Here is a 21,108-nt window from a genome sequence, read left to right as displayed (position 1 = left end):
GCTCCTGCCCCCACCTCCTCCTCTCCTCCAGTATTACTTATCATGTTCTCTTTTCCAAACCTCTGAAAGTCCCAGCCCAACTGCGTCGGCCTTTTCTTTTCCTTTTAAGCCAACGTTATCCTCCCTGGTTGAACCCAACCAGGAACGACAATGTCCTCCAGTGCCGCATTGGCCAACCTCAAATAGATTGGGGGTTCATAACCCCTGCCCACCGACCACCTTCCCCCCGCACTCCCCCAACTGCCTCTGCCACTATTTCGAATCAAATTGACACCTGACATTCCAGTCTACCACTTATACACTACATCTTCAGTCTTGGCACCTCTATTGAGTTCATAATCCCATACATTAAAGCTGCCTATAGCATTTCTATCAAGTTGGTTATTTGTTTATATGAAGTTATGTTTATGCAAGATCACTGTAAATCCCATAATTTGAAGTGAGTCAACAGCCAGCTTCCTACCTGGATGCAGAAATCTCAGCTTTCTGTTTGGCAATAGCTGCAGCCCGCTCAGCTGCTTCCACTGCCCTATCCACTTTGTCTCGAATCTTACTTGTCCGTAGAGGAATCAGGTTCTTCCTCTTCCCACTCACCAACACATTCTGTTTATATTTGCCTTCTTCTTTTGTCCCATCTGGAAATGTTGTACATCCATAACCATGCCTTTTGTTGCTCAGCCACTCCCCTTCGAATTTCAAGCCATCAGATCGGTGGCTTAACCCAAAACCAGAGCGTTTGTCATTCTTCCATTCTCCCACATACGTTTCTGTTGTTGTTGCATCTATATCATCTTCAATCACTGACAAATCTGTCTCGCCCTCTCCAAAACTAATTGTGGAATTGATATCACTGGCTGTAGAGCTGACTGTACTCATCCCAGCTTCACTTCGAAATGAGCTCTGCTTGCTTCTTTGGCTGGCCAAGGAACTTTTGGACTCAGACTTCCGGAGTTTCAGCCCACTCAAAAGGGACCTACGAAAAATCCCTTTCTTTTTGTTTTTGGCTGAAAGAAGATCATTGTCGCTATGCATAGTGAGAACAAAGCCCCCCCTTGATCCTGCAGGACTTCCAGCTGGAGTGTCTGGGTGTATGGCTGTACCATTACTGTGTTCACTTCTTAGAGAGTTAATAGAAGTTCTAAGTGGAGACCTGATAACAGCAGCCATCCCATAGGGAACACTCTGACGCACACCATACCCATGGCGCATTCCTCCAACCCATTGTCCCTGGTAGGTACCTGTGACAGAGAACAGATCAATTTTCAATTTTTATTGTATTGATAGTATACAGTTAAGTGAATGTTTTATTTATCAGACATATTTGAATAAATCCATATGTAGACATACAAGTTAATTATTTTAGACACTGATCCACTGATCAAATGATTCATCAAAGGTTTACTGGGCTGTTTCTCCCTTTCACAGAAGTACCATCTGTATAAGAAACATCCTTATTTACACAATATAAACAAAAATCAAAAAAACATAAATGTTGAAAATCTGAAACAAAAGCAGAAAATGCCAAAACACACAGCAGGTCAGTCAAAGAACAGAAATGTTAACATTTCAGGCCGGGCCCTTTTTTTGCCTTCCTATCTACACAGGTCTACTCGCCTGTCAGTAAAATTTGAAGATGGCCAAGTGGTACTTCATTTAGGCCCATAATACTTTACCCAAGTTGTTGGTCTGCTTTCAATCTATCTAGAAAATACAAAACCAACTTACATATTGTTCAGAATGTTAACGTTAAAACCACCTTCTGAAGTACCCATGGAGAATGAATTTGCTTCAACTGGATTGTAAATGTGGCAAATGTATACTGTAATAAAAAGGTGCAACCTTTCAGGAGTCTAATGGCTTCAGTAGATATAAATGGACTCCCCTTCCCCATTTTATAGTACTTTCACCTGTTCGTGCAGCATAACTTTGTAGGTTGCAGTGGTTCAGGTGTCCTTTTATTAATTGTGAGTTATCACAAGATATTTCATTGCTGACATTAACTGGGGGATTTGATGTAAGATCTTATCATATTGTTTTAGGTAACTTCTTGCCTCAGTGACCTGAAATATTTTGAAGTCCATCTGCCCCAGCAGAGGCAACAGAACTGTTAGCTAAATTCTGCCTGTTATACATGCTATTTGGATTTAGCTTCTTTAATCAATCAATGTGACCTCTCAAGCTGTTCAGATTGAAAATGTTTGCACGAAATGTTCAGACTTGTGTGGGAGGCCTTCTTTGGAATACCATCTTTGGAATATCACCAGTGCAGCTGCTCACCCAATAGCTGGCTGAGGATTGTTAGATTTATACATTTGATTTTGTTGAGAATCCAACAAAGGTCTTAGGCCAAAATGCTTATCGAATCACAGTTAAAGAGAGAGAGTATTCTTTGTGCTGACTTGTATTAAGTAGATTTCAAGATTTTCATAAATGTAACATTAGTAATAATAGCACTCACTTTTTCAGCCTTGCACAAAAGTTCAAAACAGTGACTGAAAAACATATTCTTCTACATTATATTTTTGAAGCAGGAAGCTATCAGTCTGTTACTTCTTTTTTATCACTGTTAAAGATATGGATAGATTCTAAGTTGTCTGCATTTTAGATTTTTTTTTAGAAAATGTAGTTTTCAACAAAAAACCCCACAAACTCAACTTTGATAGAATGACCCAGAGGCAATATGGGTGCAGCCTTTTTGTTAGGTGGTTTCACACTACTCAAAGAGGAACACTATTTTTGAGCATTGGCTCCAGTGTCTTGCTTACTGCTTTGTCTGTCGGAATCTAACTAATTATTTGTTCTTTCTCAGTACCTGTATGAGTGCTACTGATGTTTAATATTATAGTGCAATAAAATAAATGAGTTATACTTGAAACAGCTTGCTTTTATTAGGAATTTAAAGGACTCCCAGATGGATAGAGAAGCCATTTTGCTTGGGAAGTCCCAAAACAGAAAATTATGTGATTTGTGGCTTAAATATTGATGTCATGAAAGATGTGATAGGGTAGTAGAAGCAGAGTCAAGACGAGGAGCCATAGATACAAGATTAAATGTAAGAGATTTGGAACAGTGATCAAGAGAAACTTCTTCACAAAAAGAGTTGTGAGGCTGTGGAATTCACTTCCAGGGTTAGTGATTAGGTCTCAAAGTTCTTAGTGACAAGTGGTCCTCATGTTTTTATCCAAGACAGGCTTCAGCCTAGTCATTTGCTCCAAATGTTGAGGCAATGGTTCAAGCCAAGAGGTGCCAGGTACCAGGGAGCAGCAGTAGCAGTAAATAAAATCTAAATGTACGTATGTACCAATATAGTTTATCTTCATCTATTTATATTTTAATAGCTTTGCTGAATGAGGCCCACACCAAGTATTAGAATATTGGATCAGGCTCACCATAGAAAATGAGTTTGACACCCCTGGTATAGAGGAGCCTAAAATACAATACAAAATGTTCACAGTAAAGCCTACTAAATGGAACATGACAGAGACTCACAGTAAAGTGCACCCACTACAATTGTTCTGACCCACTCAAGAGTTTTCTGACACACAGTGAAATCCCACCAGACATACCTCCTATCATTGACTTCTTGGAAAACCTTAATACATTCATGGTAACTCAATGGGTTCTGGTCACTATGCAGTTGAAGGCACAATTTATTTAAATTATGCCTTAAACACAGACTGCTTGAAGGATGTCAGCATGATTTCCACAAACCTTTTTCCTGGCACGAGGGTAATTTTAAACTGAACTTGCAAATGAAGCATCACGATTTAGCAAACAAATGCTGTACTTTTCTGCTGCTGATTCTTTTCATTTTGTACCATCAACAGTCATTTCGGTATCCACATCACTATTACTTTACATCTCTGCATCAATTCTCAAATGGGTGTGCTCACAATATCGACAGGCTTTTGGACAGGCTTATTCCTGTCTGCTCCAAAACCTACTCAGGTGCTGCCATGTTGGTTAGCTGGGAAAGTTTGCAATGCCACTGAAGCTGTAGTTTCATTTAAAGTAATATTTTTGCCTTATGTGGAGGCAGCTTTGAAAGCCAAGACATGAGTGATCCTATAATACACTGGCAACTACCCGAAACACAAGCTGTACTCTATGCTCATTAAGCTCCAACGTTTGTTTAAGTTAGGTTCCCACCCCATAATGCAGCTGGAGATCCGACTAAATGAAAAGGAAACTGGTTTTAAATTCACAACAAAAATTGTGCATTTTTTGTATCTATTTCACCCCAACCCCCTGGCACCATTGCCCTCTGTGTCCCTACCTCTTGCTTCTCTGCCCTGTACCTGATGTCACTGCCCCACATTCCAGGAAAATGAATTTGTGTCACTAGCTGCTGCTGCCCAATAATGCAGCCCTGGTGTTCCTGGCACATCATGAGCGATCCTCCCAATACAGTAGTAAATTTTGTAAATGAGCTGACCTCATTGCACTGCAGGATTAGTGTTTTAGTGCCAGTACTCGTAGCATTGAGCAAGGACCCCAAAATGTATCAAGTATACACATGTATTTTAGTCTTTTATACCTGTCCACCATTATTTCTTAAAAGGATCGAGATCTCAAATCCAAAGTGTCCCAAACTGGACCAAATTCTGATATTTATCAATGAACCCAAAAAGTGATTGAATTGAGTGTCTTCAGCTTTTCAGTCTGGATTAGCATTCATTCCCGGTAATTAAGGTCAAGGATATTTTAAATTATATTCCCTGAAGCACATTTACACAAATATTTTGTATTTTATAGGAAACTAGTAGATCTCCCATGGTGTTGCTCACAAGTAGCCTGTGACTTCAAGTTTTGTTTCTGATCTTTACCATTATCACATTGCAGCTTAAATCTGGCTGTAGTTCACCCACCTCTGTAATTCAACAAATTTACTGAAACAAACAAACTATCTATCACAGGGCTAACTCAAAATAAAAAATATTGCACACTTACTGATACTGAAAGATGTAGGACCTCACAGATGTAATATTTGTTATACTATTTAATTCCAATTTTAAAACTTTTTAAGATGCAAGAAACTTTTTGCATTATAATTTTTTTACTCTATTTAACACTATGGATTTATAGAATTTGCTATGCCAGCTTGTGCATTGTGTGCAGATCTACTGCAAGCATTCAAAAGGCGGACAAATGAGTTCCTGGCTGTCGCATACAAAAGGGAGGGGGGTGGTATTGGGCGATGTGTTTCATGGTCACTGTGGGTCCTACAACTCACTTTTTCCAGATTTTTTTTCCCTGAATTAACCTAGAGTTTTTTCTCTCTTTTGCCTCTCCCAGGAAATTATGAGGCTGCTGTTGGGTGGGTACAACATAGTTGCATCATGATGGTGTGGGATAGGCTTGATGGACCAGCTGATCTTTTCTTGACCGACATTTTTGTATGCTGGTATATTTTTCCTTCCTCCGTCCCAACACAATTCATCTTTTCTCTTTTCTTCACATTATTATAAAATATATTCTTTCCCCCTTATTTCCCATGTGCATTTATAGCTCTTGCAGAAGTAGTTGTGGTATAGTATTGCACCAGGGAACTTTATCTCACTATCAAAGTTCCAATGACTAAGTAGTCATTTGCCATACTTTAGGCCTGACTGACTAATTTAGGCCACAGTACCCAAACTCCTCATAAAAATCACCCTCCAACCCTAATGCAAACATCAGGGCCCCAAAAATCCGTGGCCACACACCATCAGCACAGGTGTGGCAGACCGGGTGACTTAGATCTCCACTCTGACCCCACTGGAGTATCCGAGGTCAAGGCAGTGTTAAGTAATTAGGATGTCATCAGGAGGCACTTACGGCAATGTGGGCACATCTTGGGTGCCTGCTACAGGTGGGTGGATGGCGGTGAGAAAGGTGTGCAGGCAAGCTGCCCCCTGGTCATCCAACGTCAACAGCTCAGATAATCTTCATCGAATTACATCAAGTCTATAGCAGAAACAGGCTGTTTCTGGTCTATGCTGGCTCATCTCATCTTATCAACATATCCTTCTATTCCATTCTCCCTGAGCTGAGGTCAGAAAGGTGCCATGACCCATCCCTCGAGCCCGAGCCTCAGTGCACCCGAGTTATTCATTTAAATTCAGTTTTCGGGATGTGGGCATCACTGGCAAGGCAGGCATTTTTTTAACGTTACAAGATAGCTGGATGGACTTTGTACCAACATTCTTTGGGAGGTGCAGACCAGGTCCTGTTGTACAGCTTGCAGGGTGGTAGAAAGGCCAGAGCTGACAAATTACCAGCGTAGAAAATCCCTGCACTTTGGCGTCACCCCTTAGACATCAGGGGCCACGTTTGTGGGGGATTGAAATTCCTCCCACCCCATAACCCCTGCACAAATTGGAAGACAGCAATTTTCTGGGCGGAGACCCCACGTTTCTGGACACTACCAGAATTTATGACTTTGCTGGGTCTCAAACACAAAAATTCCACTGGGTAAATGGAAAAAAGGAAAATTTCCAACTGTGTGACTGAACCATAACTTGTGTTAGGCCCCAGGAGGAGGGACAGGCCTGTGCAAAGGGAACTTCTTCCAGGCATTTTTAACATTGTGACTAATTTTATAGATGAGGTGATTTTTTTTCTCAGAATTGTTTACTTTTTATGTAGAAAAAAATGGAAATGCAAGAAATCTGAAATGAAAAACAAAATCTTTTTATCTGTTTATATTATTACTGTTGTTTTTTAGATGCTTTACTTGATCTGAGTGAAAAAGAAAATGGCAGGCAAAAAATAAATTATTTGAGTTATTTGATTTGCTCACTTTGTGGTGGTCCCTGGTTCCCAATTGCTGGTTTTGACAAAATATTGATTGAATGATTCTGTGGTACTTGCTCATTGATGAGTGGTAGCATTCCTTCCTACCCCTGCCCAGTGAATGGAAATTATTATTGATTGTTTTGCAATTAGTCAGGGGGATATTTGTACTAATATGCTGGTTATTTGAGCCAATCACTTTTTTTGCTTTATATTCACTTTTGTGTGATTGCCTACAGGTGCTTTTCTACAGCAGATGGTTGCAATACTATGTTGAGTTTAAAGTTAGGCTTGGGAAATTTACATTTGCAAAATATCATGCAGGCGATTTATTCCATCAGGATATCAGTACATCCCCCCCCTCACCACCCATTCAACCAATACTTACCATGGTGCCAGGAAGTCAATTGGGCTATATAGCCCCAACAGCAACCACGAGGCAGCAGTTTACAGCCGGACCTCACAGGTTGGAACACCAAGAAGTCACTGGCCGCAAACAGCTCAAGAGTTCCAACATGAATAACAGCAGCCTTCCACCAGCTTTGTTGAGGCCACTAGGAGAGCATCTTGTAGGAGTAGTAGAGTTACTAAACTTTCTTTGAAGAAAGGTACCTTGGGTGAGATGAATTCAAGGCAATTATTGTGTTTGCCATTAAATAAATCACCTTTATCATATTTGGCACTTCGGTCTGCAGTGTGGTTTTATAGCAGCTTCTGAATCTGCATTGTCAGAATGTCATTAATATAGAAGTTGGCTGAATAGTTTCAATGTTCTTTAATGCAGAATTAAGGGAATGATGAAGGATGTAACAAGGACTGTTAATCCAGAGGAGCTTTGTGTGAGTTTTCAGGGCAGGGTAATGAGCAGGCCACCGGAATCTGCAATTAACTCATCCCTGGTATCTCAGGCTGCAAGGCATTGAAGTGGCTGGCCCTCCTTCTACTCCTTCCTCGCCTTCACTCTGGTCTTCCTCATCCAATAAGGACTGCTGCTGTTGCTCTGCCTTCTCTAAATCCTCTCTGGATGGCTAGGTTGTGCAGGATGCAGTACACCACTATGATATGGGAGACTGTTTGTGGGGCATATTATAGGGGGCCCCTAGCCCTGTCCAGACATCTGAACCTCTGTTTGAGTACACTATAGGGTTCCTCAATCATGATCCTGATAGTTCCTTAGCTTGTGTTCTTCAGGCATGGTTGGGGTTGCTGAGGGGTGTCATGAGCCATGTATGTATGTAGGTAGGTACTGTACTGTGGCAGCTGTACTGTCACATTCCTGGAAGGGTCAAATTTTGGGGGAATAGTTGAGTGTTGCAGGAGGGAAAGTGTCATGAAGACTGCCTTGGAACCTTACACAAAAATGCATTATCCTGTTTCTGTGTCTGGGGACGAGCTGCACATTAACTGAGTGGTAGCTTCTATTTATAAAGGCTGCTGGTGAGTCCTCTAGTGCCCTGATGGCAACATGTGTGCAGTCTATCATGGCCTGGATGTGAAGGAAACCACCCACTGCTGCAAATCCCTGAGCTCCCTCATCAGTGGGAAAAGTGATGCATTAGTTGGCCCTGGCGAACAGGGTATTGGTGACCTGCTTGATGCTGCTGTGCACAGCAGACTGGGATATGTGGGAGATGTCCCCTGTAGCAGCCTGGAATTAGCAAAGACATTAAGGTCTGTAGTGACTTTTACAGCCACTGGCAAAGCAAGGCCCCCTAGTCCAGCAAATGGCAGGTCCTGTTGCAGCAGGCTGTGGAGTTCTGCAACAGCTTGCCTGGAGAAGCGCAGCCTCCTGATGCACTGTTCCTCAGATAGATCCAGAAAAATGGTTCTTGGCTTTAGACCCTGTGAGCTGGGTATGGCCTCCTACGAGCGGCCACCCTTACCTGCTGTCTTCTAATAGACCCACCTGCTGCTCCCGCTGGTTGCTGAGACTGTTGCTGCTCCTCTTGCTCCACCTCTTTCTCCATCCAAATCAAAATGGCTATAATGTCACCCATGCTAAGTCAGGAGAGCTTAATCGGGATAAGCAACTCAAAAAATCTCAGAAAGAAGCAATCTGGAAGCTGGAAACCCTCTCGGCAATCCAAACAGCACAATGACACACAGTTTCCGATGATCCAATTGCCAGCAACTAAGTGCCCCTTTTAAATAGTGCTGCCAGTGACTCAGAGACCAATCCCACTAGGTTTTACTAGCAGTTTGGGCATTGGGCAGGACTTTCATGGTTTCATGCGCCAGGGTCCTAATAACATCATAGAAAGAAAGACTTGCATTTATATAGTGCCTTTCGTGACCTTAGGACGTCCCAAAGCGATTTACAGCCAATGAAGTACTTTTGAAGTGTAATCACTGTTGTAATGTAGGATAGGACCTCGATGTGCATGCATTTATGAAGCCCCCACCTGTCTCTGGTTGGCACCTTGGCTGACTAAAAAAAGTGCGCAGTTAAAATGGTGGTCAGCTGGAAAACAGCGCTAAGTACTCTGAAGTAATTTTAACAGTGCAATTTTAACAGCGCTGTGCCTGTCCTGTATCCGCCAGACAGGTTGGATTAAAATTGTTCCTAGAGTGTTTACAGTAAGAGATAGCATGCACAATTTAGTCTGTCATTAAGGCTCCACAGCTTCAATATCATTTCCAAGTCTTTCATTGTCTGTGAACCTCAAGGATCATGAAATGCAACAAATATCCAGGGTCTGTTTTTGCTTGTGTGAAGAAATGCAATAATTAGCTATTTAACAGGTTTCAGATGGGAAATTCTCTCTCCATAATCCCACCAACCTTTCAATGAAGCCTTCCCTGGAGTTGCAATGCATGGGGTGCACAATGCCCCGCAGTGTAATCATGATATTGCTCAGGATATCGCTGGCATGGATGTAAGTTAAATTATCTATCCAGTAGCACATATTGTTTGAATTTAGTGAGAATATGAAGCTTGGGAAATGTTTTCTTCAATATTTTTTCACAAACATTTAAAAAGTTGTTCATTCCGTTATCAATCTCATTGTTTCAACAAAATAGCTATTTTTCTAAGGACCTGTTTTATCAGTATCCTGTGAGTTTTCAGTGCATTTAATTTCATGCTATTCTTCATGTGCATTTGTTTACTTAATCTAACTATTCTTCTGTCTTATTGTAACATTTATAAATAGTTTGTTTCACTGTTCCTTCTTTTGGGTGACCATGAAGATGTCATAAAAATCCAACTGGTTCACTAATGTCTTTTAGGGAAGAAAACCTACCATCCGTATCCAGAATGACCTATATGTGTTTCCCGTCCCAAACCATTGTGGTTGACTCTTAACTACCCTCTGAAGTAGCCTAGCAAGCCACCCAGTTGTATCAAACCATTACTCAGCGTTTCAAGAAGAAGGTCTACCTCCACCTTTTCAGAACAACTAGAGATGGGCAATAAATGCCAGTGATGCCCACATCCCAAGAATGAATGAAAGAAAAAAACTATCTTGGATTCAGTGGATGTGGTGCTGTCTAATCTGATGGAATTTGGTAGCTCCTAACAACAATTTTCATGCCAAGTTTATGCCTCTATGGGGATCATTTTGGCATAAAAGGTATTAGAATAGTGCCTGAAGCAAAACATCTGCTGACATCTTCATGGCGAAGCCATTGGAGACTGTTCAGAACCATGGTGAGCGCCAGGATCAGCAAGATGTCATCTACAAAGTTTACCTTTGGGGTTGGAATATATACTACTAGTTCTTTAAATTTCATCAAAGTAGTGTGATACCACTAGTGTGATTAATCTGTCAGTATTCTCAGCCTGCCCTTTGGCAAAGAAATCTAAGATGTGGAACCCACCAAAAAAATCCTACAGGAATACACAGTTTAGTGGTAATAATATTAGTTTCTCAACCAGATGCTCAGGGGTTTTGAACAATCAAGCTGCTTGTCATTCAAACCCACAGCTTTTGTTGAGTTTTGAAAAAAATATTTGTCCTGGAGTTTGGTTGAGCAACTCATACCAGTAGAGAAGATTAGCCATTGTGCTCAGCTACAAACACTCCTGTCAGCCAGCCATGTAATCATGAATAAGCCTTCAGTTTTGACTGCTCTGCCATCTCACCTGGAGGAGACTGAAAACAAAAACTCTCGTGAGAGGGAGAGGAGGAGCAAATGCAAAGGTAAAACTGACTATCACTTAACAAATTTTGGTTGACAAAAAACCCAGACCAAAAGCACTAATTACAACAGATATACTGATGTATGTTGTCAAAAATCAAATTCATTAATTCTGAGTTTCAGTACTATGATTCAATTCAGAATGCTATATAGTCTTAGTACTGTATTTATTGTTCTTAATAAATACAAGAAAGGAAGACTTGTGGTTTTATTCAGTCATATATATGTTTTCTGATGTAGGCAGACTATTAAAGATATTTATTGTCCAGGAGAATGAGTGCTAAAGGAGAGACCAGAGAATCAATAATGATATTTAAGGGATAGCATTATAAAAATATACATTAACACTTTTAATCAACCAGTCCATCCCCCATGGTATTGTTCATGGTAACTTGGAGGATTTTTTTTATTGACAAGTGTTGTACTATGTAACATCCAAACTATGATTGATTACCGTCCCTCCATCCAACCTATCTGATTGGTTCTGATGGGTCCAGCCTACCCTCCGACCAATCCAGTTGATCAATACTGACAACCTCCAACCCCAGTGGGAAAAGTTGATTTTTCTTGTAAAACTCTGGCAGCTTTAAAAGGTGACAATTAGCATGCATGCTCCTGTGGTGAAGATCCAGTAATGATTTGGTCTGTCACTGAGGTAACGATTCATTTCATGAATGAACCCTGCAAAGTCCTTCCCCTTCATAGTCAGTTTGGGAAAATTTGGCCACATTGTCTGAAGAAAGTATGAGAGACATTTTTAATTATTTGGATGTCAAGTTAGTCTTTTTGGATAAGCAGGAATATAGCTGCACAGCACCTTAATATACATTTTATTCTGGACAAAATATGCTTAATTTTACTAGGAAAAGATTTTCTCTCTATGCTATGTGTAATGAAATTTTAAACCTGTTTATAAAGAATGTGATTACAATTTTGTTACACGATGGGCCGAAGGGCCTCTATCCGTGCCGTATAACTCTATTTCACACAGGGATTTGTTACCGCACCCTGTACAACACTAATAAAAACAGACAGAATGCCCCGGGTTTGATTCCTAGGGTAGACTTCTGTCTTAACCACCTGTCTGTACAAATGTTTTCAGGAAGCATAGTTTTACTATTGGCACAAGAAACTAATAAAAGCTTAATTTGATGGTGCAAGTTTAGTATGCCAAATAAACATGGATTTCTTCTTTCCTTTATATCCATCATACTTTCATATTGATATGTCAAAATTACAACAATGTCACAGGGAGAAATGGGCTTGCATGATGCAGAAAGATTAGGGAATCACAGAACAAAATCTGAAAAAGAAAGAAGTTGGATTATATACATATTTATTTTTTTGATTTATGTTGAGATTGCTTTTGATTTTTGAATCTTACATTTATTACAAACATTTCTGGTGGAATGAAGATTTCATAAAACTGCATTGTTACAACATTGACAATGTATTTTTTTAAAGAAAATTCTTGCCATCTACAGATTGGGCTGTGTCTTAGGCCCAACCATCTTCAGCTGCTTCATCAATGACCTTCCCTCCATCAAAAGGTCAGAAATGGGGAAGTCCGCTGATGATTGCACAGTGTTCAGTTCCGTTCGCAACCTCAGATAATGAAGCAGTCCGTGCCCGCATGCAGCAAGGCCTGGACAACATCCTGGCTTGGGCTGATAAGTGGCAAATAACATTCGTGCCAGACAAGTGGCAGGCAATGACCATCTCCAACAAGAGAGAGACTAACCACCTCCCCTTGACATTCAACGGCATTACCATCACCAAATCCCCCACTGTCAACATCCTGGGGGTCACCATTGACCAGAAACTTAACTGGACCAGCCACATAAATACTGTGGCTACAAGAGCAGGTCTGAGGCTGGGTATTCTGCGATGAGTGACTCACCTCCTGACTCCCCAAAACCTTTCCACCATCTACAAGGCATAAGTCAGGAGTGTGATGGAATACTCTCCACTTGCCTGGATGAGTGCAGCTCCAACAACACTCAAGAAGCTCAACACCATCCAGGACAAAGCAGCCCGCTTGATTGGCACCCCACCCACCACCATAAACATTCACTCCCTTCACTATCGGTGCACCGTGGCTGTAGTGTGTACCACCTACAGGATGCACTGCAGCAACTCGCCAAGGCTGCTTCGAAAGCACCTCCCAAACCCGTGACCTCTACCACCTAGAAGGACAAGGGCAGCAGGCACATGGGAACAACACCACCTGTATGTTCCCCTTCACGTCACACACCATCCCAACTAGGAAATATATCACTGTTCCTTCATCGTCGCTGGGTCAAAATCCTGGAACTCTCTTCCTAACAGCACTGTGGGAGAACCTTCACCACACGGACTGCAGCAGTTCAAGAAGGCGGCTCACCACCACCTTCTCAAGGGCAATTAGGGATGGGCACTAAATGCTGGCCTTGCCAGCGATGCCCACATCCCATGAAGGAATAAAAAAAAGATTAAAGAGTTCATATAACTGAGTGCCATTTTGATTGTGCAGAAGTTAGTGCTGAATTGAGAACTTAAAAGTGACCTAAATTAAGCCATTTCAGCATTATTTGAAAATATTTAAACTTGACTCGATGCAAACCACTTCAGATCATTTTTATTAAAATGCTCCCCAATGGGCTAGTGACAAAAAGCACCACCCTGTATAACTCTAATGGAAATAGACAGAATTCCCCGAGTTTGATTCCTAGAAGTAGATTTCTGTCTTTACTGCCTGGGCATTAAGTATCGTCTAGGCAGAGCACAGAGAGCACCCGGCCAGCAGGGTCACATTTTAAATTAATTGAAAGAAAATCAGGTGGGTTTTGTAAGGGGTGCTGCAATCCTCCCAAGCACACTTTCTCTCTGTGTTCTGCCCAGGTGATGCTTAATGTCCAGGCAGTAAAGTCAAAAATCTACCTCCCTTATCGCCTATAGCCAGGGCAAATGTTGGAGTGCTACAGTGGGCTTCAGCATCCCTGGGTTAGGAAGAGAAAAGTCAAGCCAGGTTCCAACTCCTGATCATTATCGTGTCACTCCTCCTGCAAGGTGCATGTTTGGATAAAAGTAGCCTTGGGCTACATTGTGATGCCATTCACAGTCAAATATCCTGCAGGCACTTACTGTTTAAGCTCAAATATGTAAATTTCCCACTGGGCAAAGTACCAAAGAGCAACTAATGCCTCCTGTACCCTTGCCAAGAAGTGTTCATGCCATGATGAAATAAAGGGAGATAAATGAGTTGGAAAAAAACTACATGAAATGAAGGTGGCCATTCATTGTCCATTTCTTGTCTCAACTCATATAAATTTCCATATGTATAGTCTAGTATCCATAGTGACAGTCTACCAACATGGAGGGTAGGATGACAAGAAAGACTCCTTTAGAGGTTTGGCTGTTAGCAAAAATGAATAGGGATCTCTATATGAAATTACAGTTTTAAATTGTACCATTACAACACACACTTGAAGCAATAAAATGCTTGTTGTATGCATGGTTGGTATCCAAGCAGAAGATCCTCCTCCTCCACATTTGTTGTGTGGATGGAAGCAGTGCTGTTTTCTTATATTATGTTCTATAACTAGTGATATAGTGAGGGTGATAGATTTAGTGATGTCAAGTGCAAGTTATCCAGTTCATCCTAGTAACCAGGGGTGATGGCAGGTATGAGCAATACAAATATATTTTCTGATAGTCTGAGGGGGGAATGTCCCCAAATTTCCTGAAGATCCAGGGATGTTCATATAATAATCCTTGCTATTGGGATTAGTTTATAGATTCCTCCTAGTGAAGAGTCAGATTTAAGGGTTACCAAAAGCAATACAAAATAAGGCATCAACCATAATAGTTCAAGTTTTATTTCAAAGGGTAATTAAACTGTTTTAAGTTAGAGACTTTCACTATTTGACCTGCTTTTGCCACATATGATCCTGAAACCAAACAAACTTTCCAAACTCAGTAAATTATATCCATAGCTCCAATTAAACCCGCCAAAATATTCTTTGAAGTCCAGCAGTAATCTTTTCTTTCTTCATACAGTTGTGGAAATTTTTATTCCCTTACTAGCAATTTCTGCACTACATGCAAAGTCTGAACAAAAATCTTCAGGCAGTCCCACATTGCCCGAACAACCTTTGCATCTTATATAATATATGTACATCCTGCAAAACCTGTGGTTCTCGTATTTGAATTTCTTGTATCTGCTAAGTTTGCTGCACACCAATATCTGTGGGATTTCGACAACAAACAGAATAACCCAATTACCTCAGTCAGTCAAAAAACTGAATATCTTACCAATGTTATCCATGGTATCAATGGTTATTCATATATCAGGAATCTCACGGTCAAGTCATTTTCTTTCTAAAGGCGACAATATTTGGTGAAACTCCATAGTGTATTTAAATCAGGATGGAACCAATACAGTTTGTTGTGTAAACTTTTGGGCAACCAACTGGCAGAGCTCGTTGGCCTGCCACCCATTCCGGCGGCGAAGAGGCCCGATTTTGAGGCCCAGACAAATTTAATTTTTGCAGATGAGTTGTGGGATGTCAAACAGGCGTCCCGATGCAGCTCACGGATTGAGGCATCGAGATTGGGCTGGGTTGGCCACCAGCAAGGTAAGTTGCTGGTGGGGGGGTGGGGGTGATTGTGATGGTGGAGGGTGAGGGTCCCAGGGCAGCAGCTGCCCAGATTATTTTTGTGGGCCCCAAGGAAGCATTCCTGCTCCTCCAAGACCCACAAAAATAATTTAACACTTACCTTTGGCGGGCCTCTTTGGTTCCATCGTCCATGGAACTGATTGGAGCCTACATGGCGCAGGCTCGACCAGTTCCAACCTAAAATGGTAATCGGGGTCCTATTTACATTATATGTCCCTAATTTCCGTATTAAAAGGGGCCCATTGCCTGAAACAGGCGGGCGCATTGGACACCCGACGGTAGGGCACTTTCAAAATAGAGCCGGCTGCATTACAGGTGTTAACGGGGCGGCAATGGTTGCAAACCCTATCTTGACGCCATTTTGCCCCATTAACACCAGGCAAAGGCAGTGAAAATCGACTTCAGTATCTTCAAGTTGGGCTCTCTAGCACCTCCAAGACAGTTCACACAACTTCATCATGAATTGCTGCTTAAACTTGAACTTAAATAATTTTTTTAAATACTCAGCAGAAAGACAAAATTAATCTAAAAGGATTTGTTGTAACTGATAGATTTTAAAAACGGTGATTGATGCATCTTTTAGTGTGAGGTTATTAAGTTTGGAAAAATTGATTTCTGATAGCTCTGAAATATTCTCAGGAATCAGGTTTTTGAGAATCTGAGTCCTCTAAGTGAATCATAACTTATGCAATGGATGGCTATTGTCAGTCAGCCTAATTTTATTGTGTTCCAAGTTCACATTCTACCCCAGACATAAGGCATTACTGTTAAAGTTGACTCCATTTGCATACTTATTGACTATGTCTGTTCTTGTTTTATGTTTTGTGTTTTCTATCCTCTGATCCTAACACTGTTGCCATAAAGGTGTTATCCTCCAGTTGAAACCATTTTGAAAACATGATATTCCAAAAGCATTGCTGCAAAACAGTAAGAGTACTTCATGCATTTTTGCAAATTTAACAATCATATAATAGCAGATTTTTGTAAACCATTTCAAGGCAAGATAATTACAAGGTACTTTGAAGTTGTTCAGTTTTGTGTAAGACATTTTCTGTTCCATATTTACTGTAATAGTTGCATTAACGATAGCAGCATAGTATTGTATGTAAATTACATCCCTGTGGTTTGTCTTTAGTGAAATGAAGAAAATGCTGTATTTGTAAAATCAATAGCAACAGCAAGAAATTAATTTTCATATTCCTACCATGTTTGTAAGTATGGTTTATTTCCTGTAATAATTTACTGCAGTGACTGGCAGATCGCCTGTGGTGTTCCTCACAGTAAATCTGCTGATACCCTGTTTTATAATGACAGGGGTGTTGTACCATGTAACATACAATATATTATTCTGCTCCTGGGGTCCAGTAATGTTTAACTGCCTGTTCCTTTAAGGCCACAAAGTTGAATTGCTGTAAATCCTGAGGTCAATTTCTGGTTAATTGCTGTTGGTGAGAAAAATTTGCAGATTGGTGAGTTCTTATAAAATTCTGGCTCCAGATCAGAAGAAACCAGCATGATATGACTGCATTTCTCTTTGCAAGTATTTTTCAGAGCCTGTAGTGTGTGAGATACAAGACATTTGTTTACATATTTATTTATATGCCGTCACATATTCCTCCTAGCCTCCCTCGCCCCTAAAATAGTGCCAGTAATCACACTATAAAAGGTCGTTCACTTCTGTAACTCACATAAAACCTATAGTGTGGCAGGTGGAAGAGTCGTTCCAGGGATGACTAGAAGCAGCTACATCAATTTAACATTAATTCAAGTTGACATGATATTTTACTGCAGGCTCGGTGAACTGAACACTGAAAACAATTAGCACGTTATGCCTGTTTCCACACATATATGGAAGCAAGTATTGGCTTATGGTCATTTTGATGAGGCTTTTTCGCAATTCAGTTTAAGATGACATTTTCAAGCGCCAGTTGCCAGCTTTTCCTGTGCAATGTGTGCTGCAGAAATGAGGCAATTGATGAATTCACTGGCATCCTTCTGGTTACGTTCGGTTTTGTTTTCATCGAACCAACTTCCGCTTCCAACCTACTTTTTGTAATTTAAAACCATAACGTCGTGTAATCGGAGTAATCTAATAAAACCTTGTTTATGGTTGCTTATAAATTAATAATTTATCATGTACTAAGAAGAAAATGTTACTTTCAGCATCCTCACATAATTTTCTTGGTCCTACCCAAAGATCCCTTAAATCTGTTCCACTACCTCTGTAATTCCGTGCTTTGTTAATCGATGTTATTTGTCAGGAAAGAGTCGTTCAGCTCCCTTAAAAGGTTCTTGTTCTTTTGCAGTTTGGCCATTTCCTATCCCTTCCATGTTTCACACAGATATTTGGTGGCACCGCGACTTTATTGTGACCACCGACAGGGGCTGAATGAAGCCCTTGTGCCACCTTATTCCAAACAGAGATGATGCAGAACCAACTGCCTCCTTACAAAATTTAATGCATGTATGTTCTCATTCGGTTGCAGCTGCCTACAATCACAACACTACTACAAATATTTGAAAAACGCAATTTATTCCACAATACACGATGCAGAAAAAGTTTTGTACGATCGCCAAGGCAACACAATCGGAGTTTATGTGAATAATAAAACCTTAGATGCAATAATTACATAGTCTCTGCAAAGTCAGCACACCAGTCTCTTAACTTGCAAACATTGCCTAGTCATCACTAGCCTATCACGATGCCTTCCCGTTTTCCTAGGCCTGCCTTCTCATTTCTTTCAGGAGCCCAGTTGCCATATTCATGATTGCATCTATGGTTTTCTTTGCTTACCCAGATTAGTGGTCGCTGTGTGCACTATTACAATTATGTTTTCTTTTGAATATTCGGCATTCTGTTTATGTGGAAAACCAACCACTCATCCACATCTGATATTGCAGATAAATAATATTTATTAACATGCCGCGACTATTTTGTTGGTGATCGATTTCTTGCATTGCATCCCATGTTCTCTTGACAAGAAAATATTCTTCGTTTTATTTATTTGTGTGTCTTTCTATTAAGCGTCACCCTTATTAAACGATTTGGAACAGTCTTTGGTTTTTGGCAAGTTTTTCTTTAGAAATGGGTGATGGCTGAGCAAACTAACAATTATGGATCGGTTAGGAGTATATCCTTAGCTATGTATTTTTAACTGTATTGGAAATTTTGATCTTCATTTTTAGTTTTCATCTCTTGGTCGTGCATTGATTCGATCTCCATTATTATATACATAACATTTGTGGCTTGGTCTGGACCTTCAATCGAGTTCTCCAGTCTCACAAGTGATTTAAATTGACCGATTTGGGAACCTCACAAGTTCTCATTTTGGAATTCAGGATTTGGAATGGAAGAGGTTTCAAAATTTATTACAAACTTATAGATTATATGAGACATTACTGTCCTGGAATCCCCTCAAGATAACTACCTCCAATTATCAACTTTTTGGCATGTCCGATAATGTTATAATAGTTTTATTACGATCAACATATTCCTCTCCTTCAACCCTTTATTTCGCAAAAATTCGGTTTATTGTATCACGATTTGAATGTGCGGTATTAAGTTTTCTTCTCCTACCTCCATCTCTGTAAGTCTCTGTTCCGTATCCATCTTGTAGTCCATTGTTCCAGGTCCCCTCGTATTTGGCTCCACTGCCCGTGCTCTCCCGGCCCCCATATCGTCCTTTGAATCCATGGCTCCATTCTCCTTTGTAGACCCACTTTCCCTTGCTCTCCACTCCGATGCCATGCCTCTTTCCTTGTGCCCATGTCCCCTGGTAAGTATTACCACTTGGCCAGGTGTACACTCCCACCACCTCGAAGCCATGGCTCCAAGAGCCCGCGTACTCCCCTTGGCCCTTTGGGCCGGTGCAGATGCCATGTCCATGAGCCTTGCCATCTTCCCAACCTCCACAATACGACCCTCCATCGTCAAAATCGAACCTGCCACCCCTGGACATGCATGAAATGAGGATCACAATTCAGAGCAAGAAGGCGTCTGGACAATTAAAGAAGCCGGGCAACAAAACAAAAACAAACAAGAAAGAAGAAACACAAGCAACGCCTTCAAGAAAGATGATGGGTCGACCAAAAATTAACCAACGGTCGGATACTACAAAAATCCAGTCATCTGGGATTCGACCGCCTGCGATAATTATTCAAAACCGCTGGCATATTTGTATGGAAATCTTCTAAAGAAACGACGAGATTCAGTTAGTTAGGAGGATTACGCCTTTTGGCACAGCAATGCGTCTCTACACCTCAAGAGAAAAACAACAGACCTGATTTTTTTTTCCAATCTTGCAGCATTGCTCTAATGCTGGAGGGAGGATGCTTGTGTTTTCTGTGCAGTCTGGAGTGGATGGTGCTGAATCAAGCGGTCTTCCGAGATGGACTATCTCCCTCTCCTGAGTCCTGATGGCTCTGTTTATAAAACCCTGTTAGAGGGAACAGGGCTCCTCTCAACCCTTCTCGATGGATTGAAGGCGCAGGAACTTGCGTAATGTTCATGCACACTAAGAGAATCCCATTGCTCGGATCTGTTACTGCTATAGAGACCAGGCTAATCTCTCAACACTGGGATATTTTTTATAGCTTCACCGAGCGTGCTTCTGTGCATTCAGAAAATGGTCAGTGCTAGCAATGCTGAGTATGGGGCTCTGTGTACATTTACATCTGGAATTTGGTATTATACTTATGTTTTGTACCCGCGCTTTTATTTTTAAAATATATATTGTTTTGAACGTGATACCGCTATTTAAAAAAATAAAATAAGCAATTCAGTATGTTTTTAATTTTTATAAATAATGCATATATTCTGTTTTATTTTTTATTGTAACTTTTGTTGCCGAATTAATTCGTATTCTGCGATTCGAGAGCTGGAGGCCTACTTCCTTCGTATCAATTAGAATGGCGTTTAGCAAACGTCAGCGTTTTAGTTATTGAAATAGATACAATCACCAAATGTTACAATTAGTGCTAAAAACTGCAACAGGCATCGCTAGCCATTATTGTGTTTATGACCATTGTTTTTAATGAAATAGAACTGTTTTGCTCCGTCGATTATGTAAACAAGTTCTGATTGCACTGTATGTGTGTGCTTGCACGTTGCTAAATGATAAATTAATCAATAAGGACAAACCAGGCTTGAGGCAGCATAGGATTATTCTAGTTAGTTTGCTGTTTTCTGGTTACATTTCCTAAACATGGTAATTATTTTCGTCCGGAACCACGCTGGTTTTATTTGAGGAAAAAAAAGACATAAAAGGTAGTAACAGTAACCTTAGTAATTAGAATGTGTTCATGGAGTGTTGCCTGTAACTCGCAATGAGTCAACTGTTTCCCTTCCGGCCCATTGCCAGCAAATCAGATCGGCTTAGCTTGTCAAAAATAGTCAATCATGCTTAGAAACATGACACACAGAATGCCATGTGTATCTTTTTTGAAACTGTTTCTCCATTTTTTTTGTGAATAGCATGTAATTTGTCCCTCTCTGTACATTCTACAAAGCGTGTCGTGTTTGATATAATCTGCGTTG

At 40.7% G+C, this 21,108-nt stretch overlaps 1 protein-coding gene across 1 annotated transcript in view; it reads right to left on the bottom strand.

Moving 5' to 3' along the window:
* Nucleotides 1–19,531, bottom strand: part of jph3b (junctophilin 3b) — a 116,307-nt gene extending 96,776 nt beyond the window's left edge. The window contains exons 1-2 of the mRNA XM_067997488.1: nucleotides 19,150–19,531; nucleotides 464–1,238 (exon numbers count right to left, since the gene is read on the bottom strand). Of these exons, the coding sequence (XP_067853589.1) occupies nucleotides 464–1,238; nucleotides 19,150–19,531 (1,157 nt within the window). The remainder of the gene's footprint in view (nucleotides 1–463; nucleotides 1,239–19,149) is intronic.
* Between the last annotated feature and the right edge of the window lie 1,577 nt (nucleotides 19,532–21,108).

This window comes from Heptranchias perlo, chromosome 16 (genome assembly GCF_035084215.1).
Source record: "Heptranchias perlo isolate sHepPer1 chromosome 16, sHepPer1.hap1, whole genome shotgun sequence".
Lineage (NCBI taxonomy): Eukaryota > Metazoa > Chordata > Chondrichthyes > Hexanchiformes > Hexanchidae > Heptranchias > Heptranchias perlo.
This window is presented reverse-complemented; position numbering and strand designations above follow the sequence as displayed.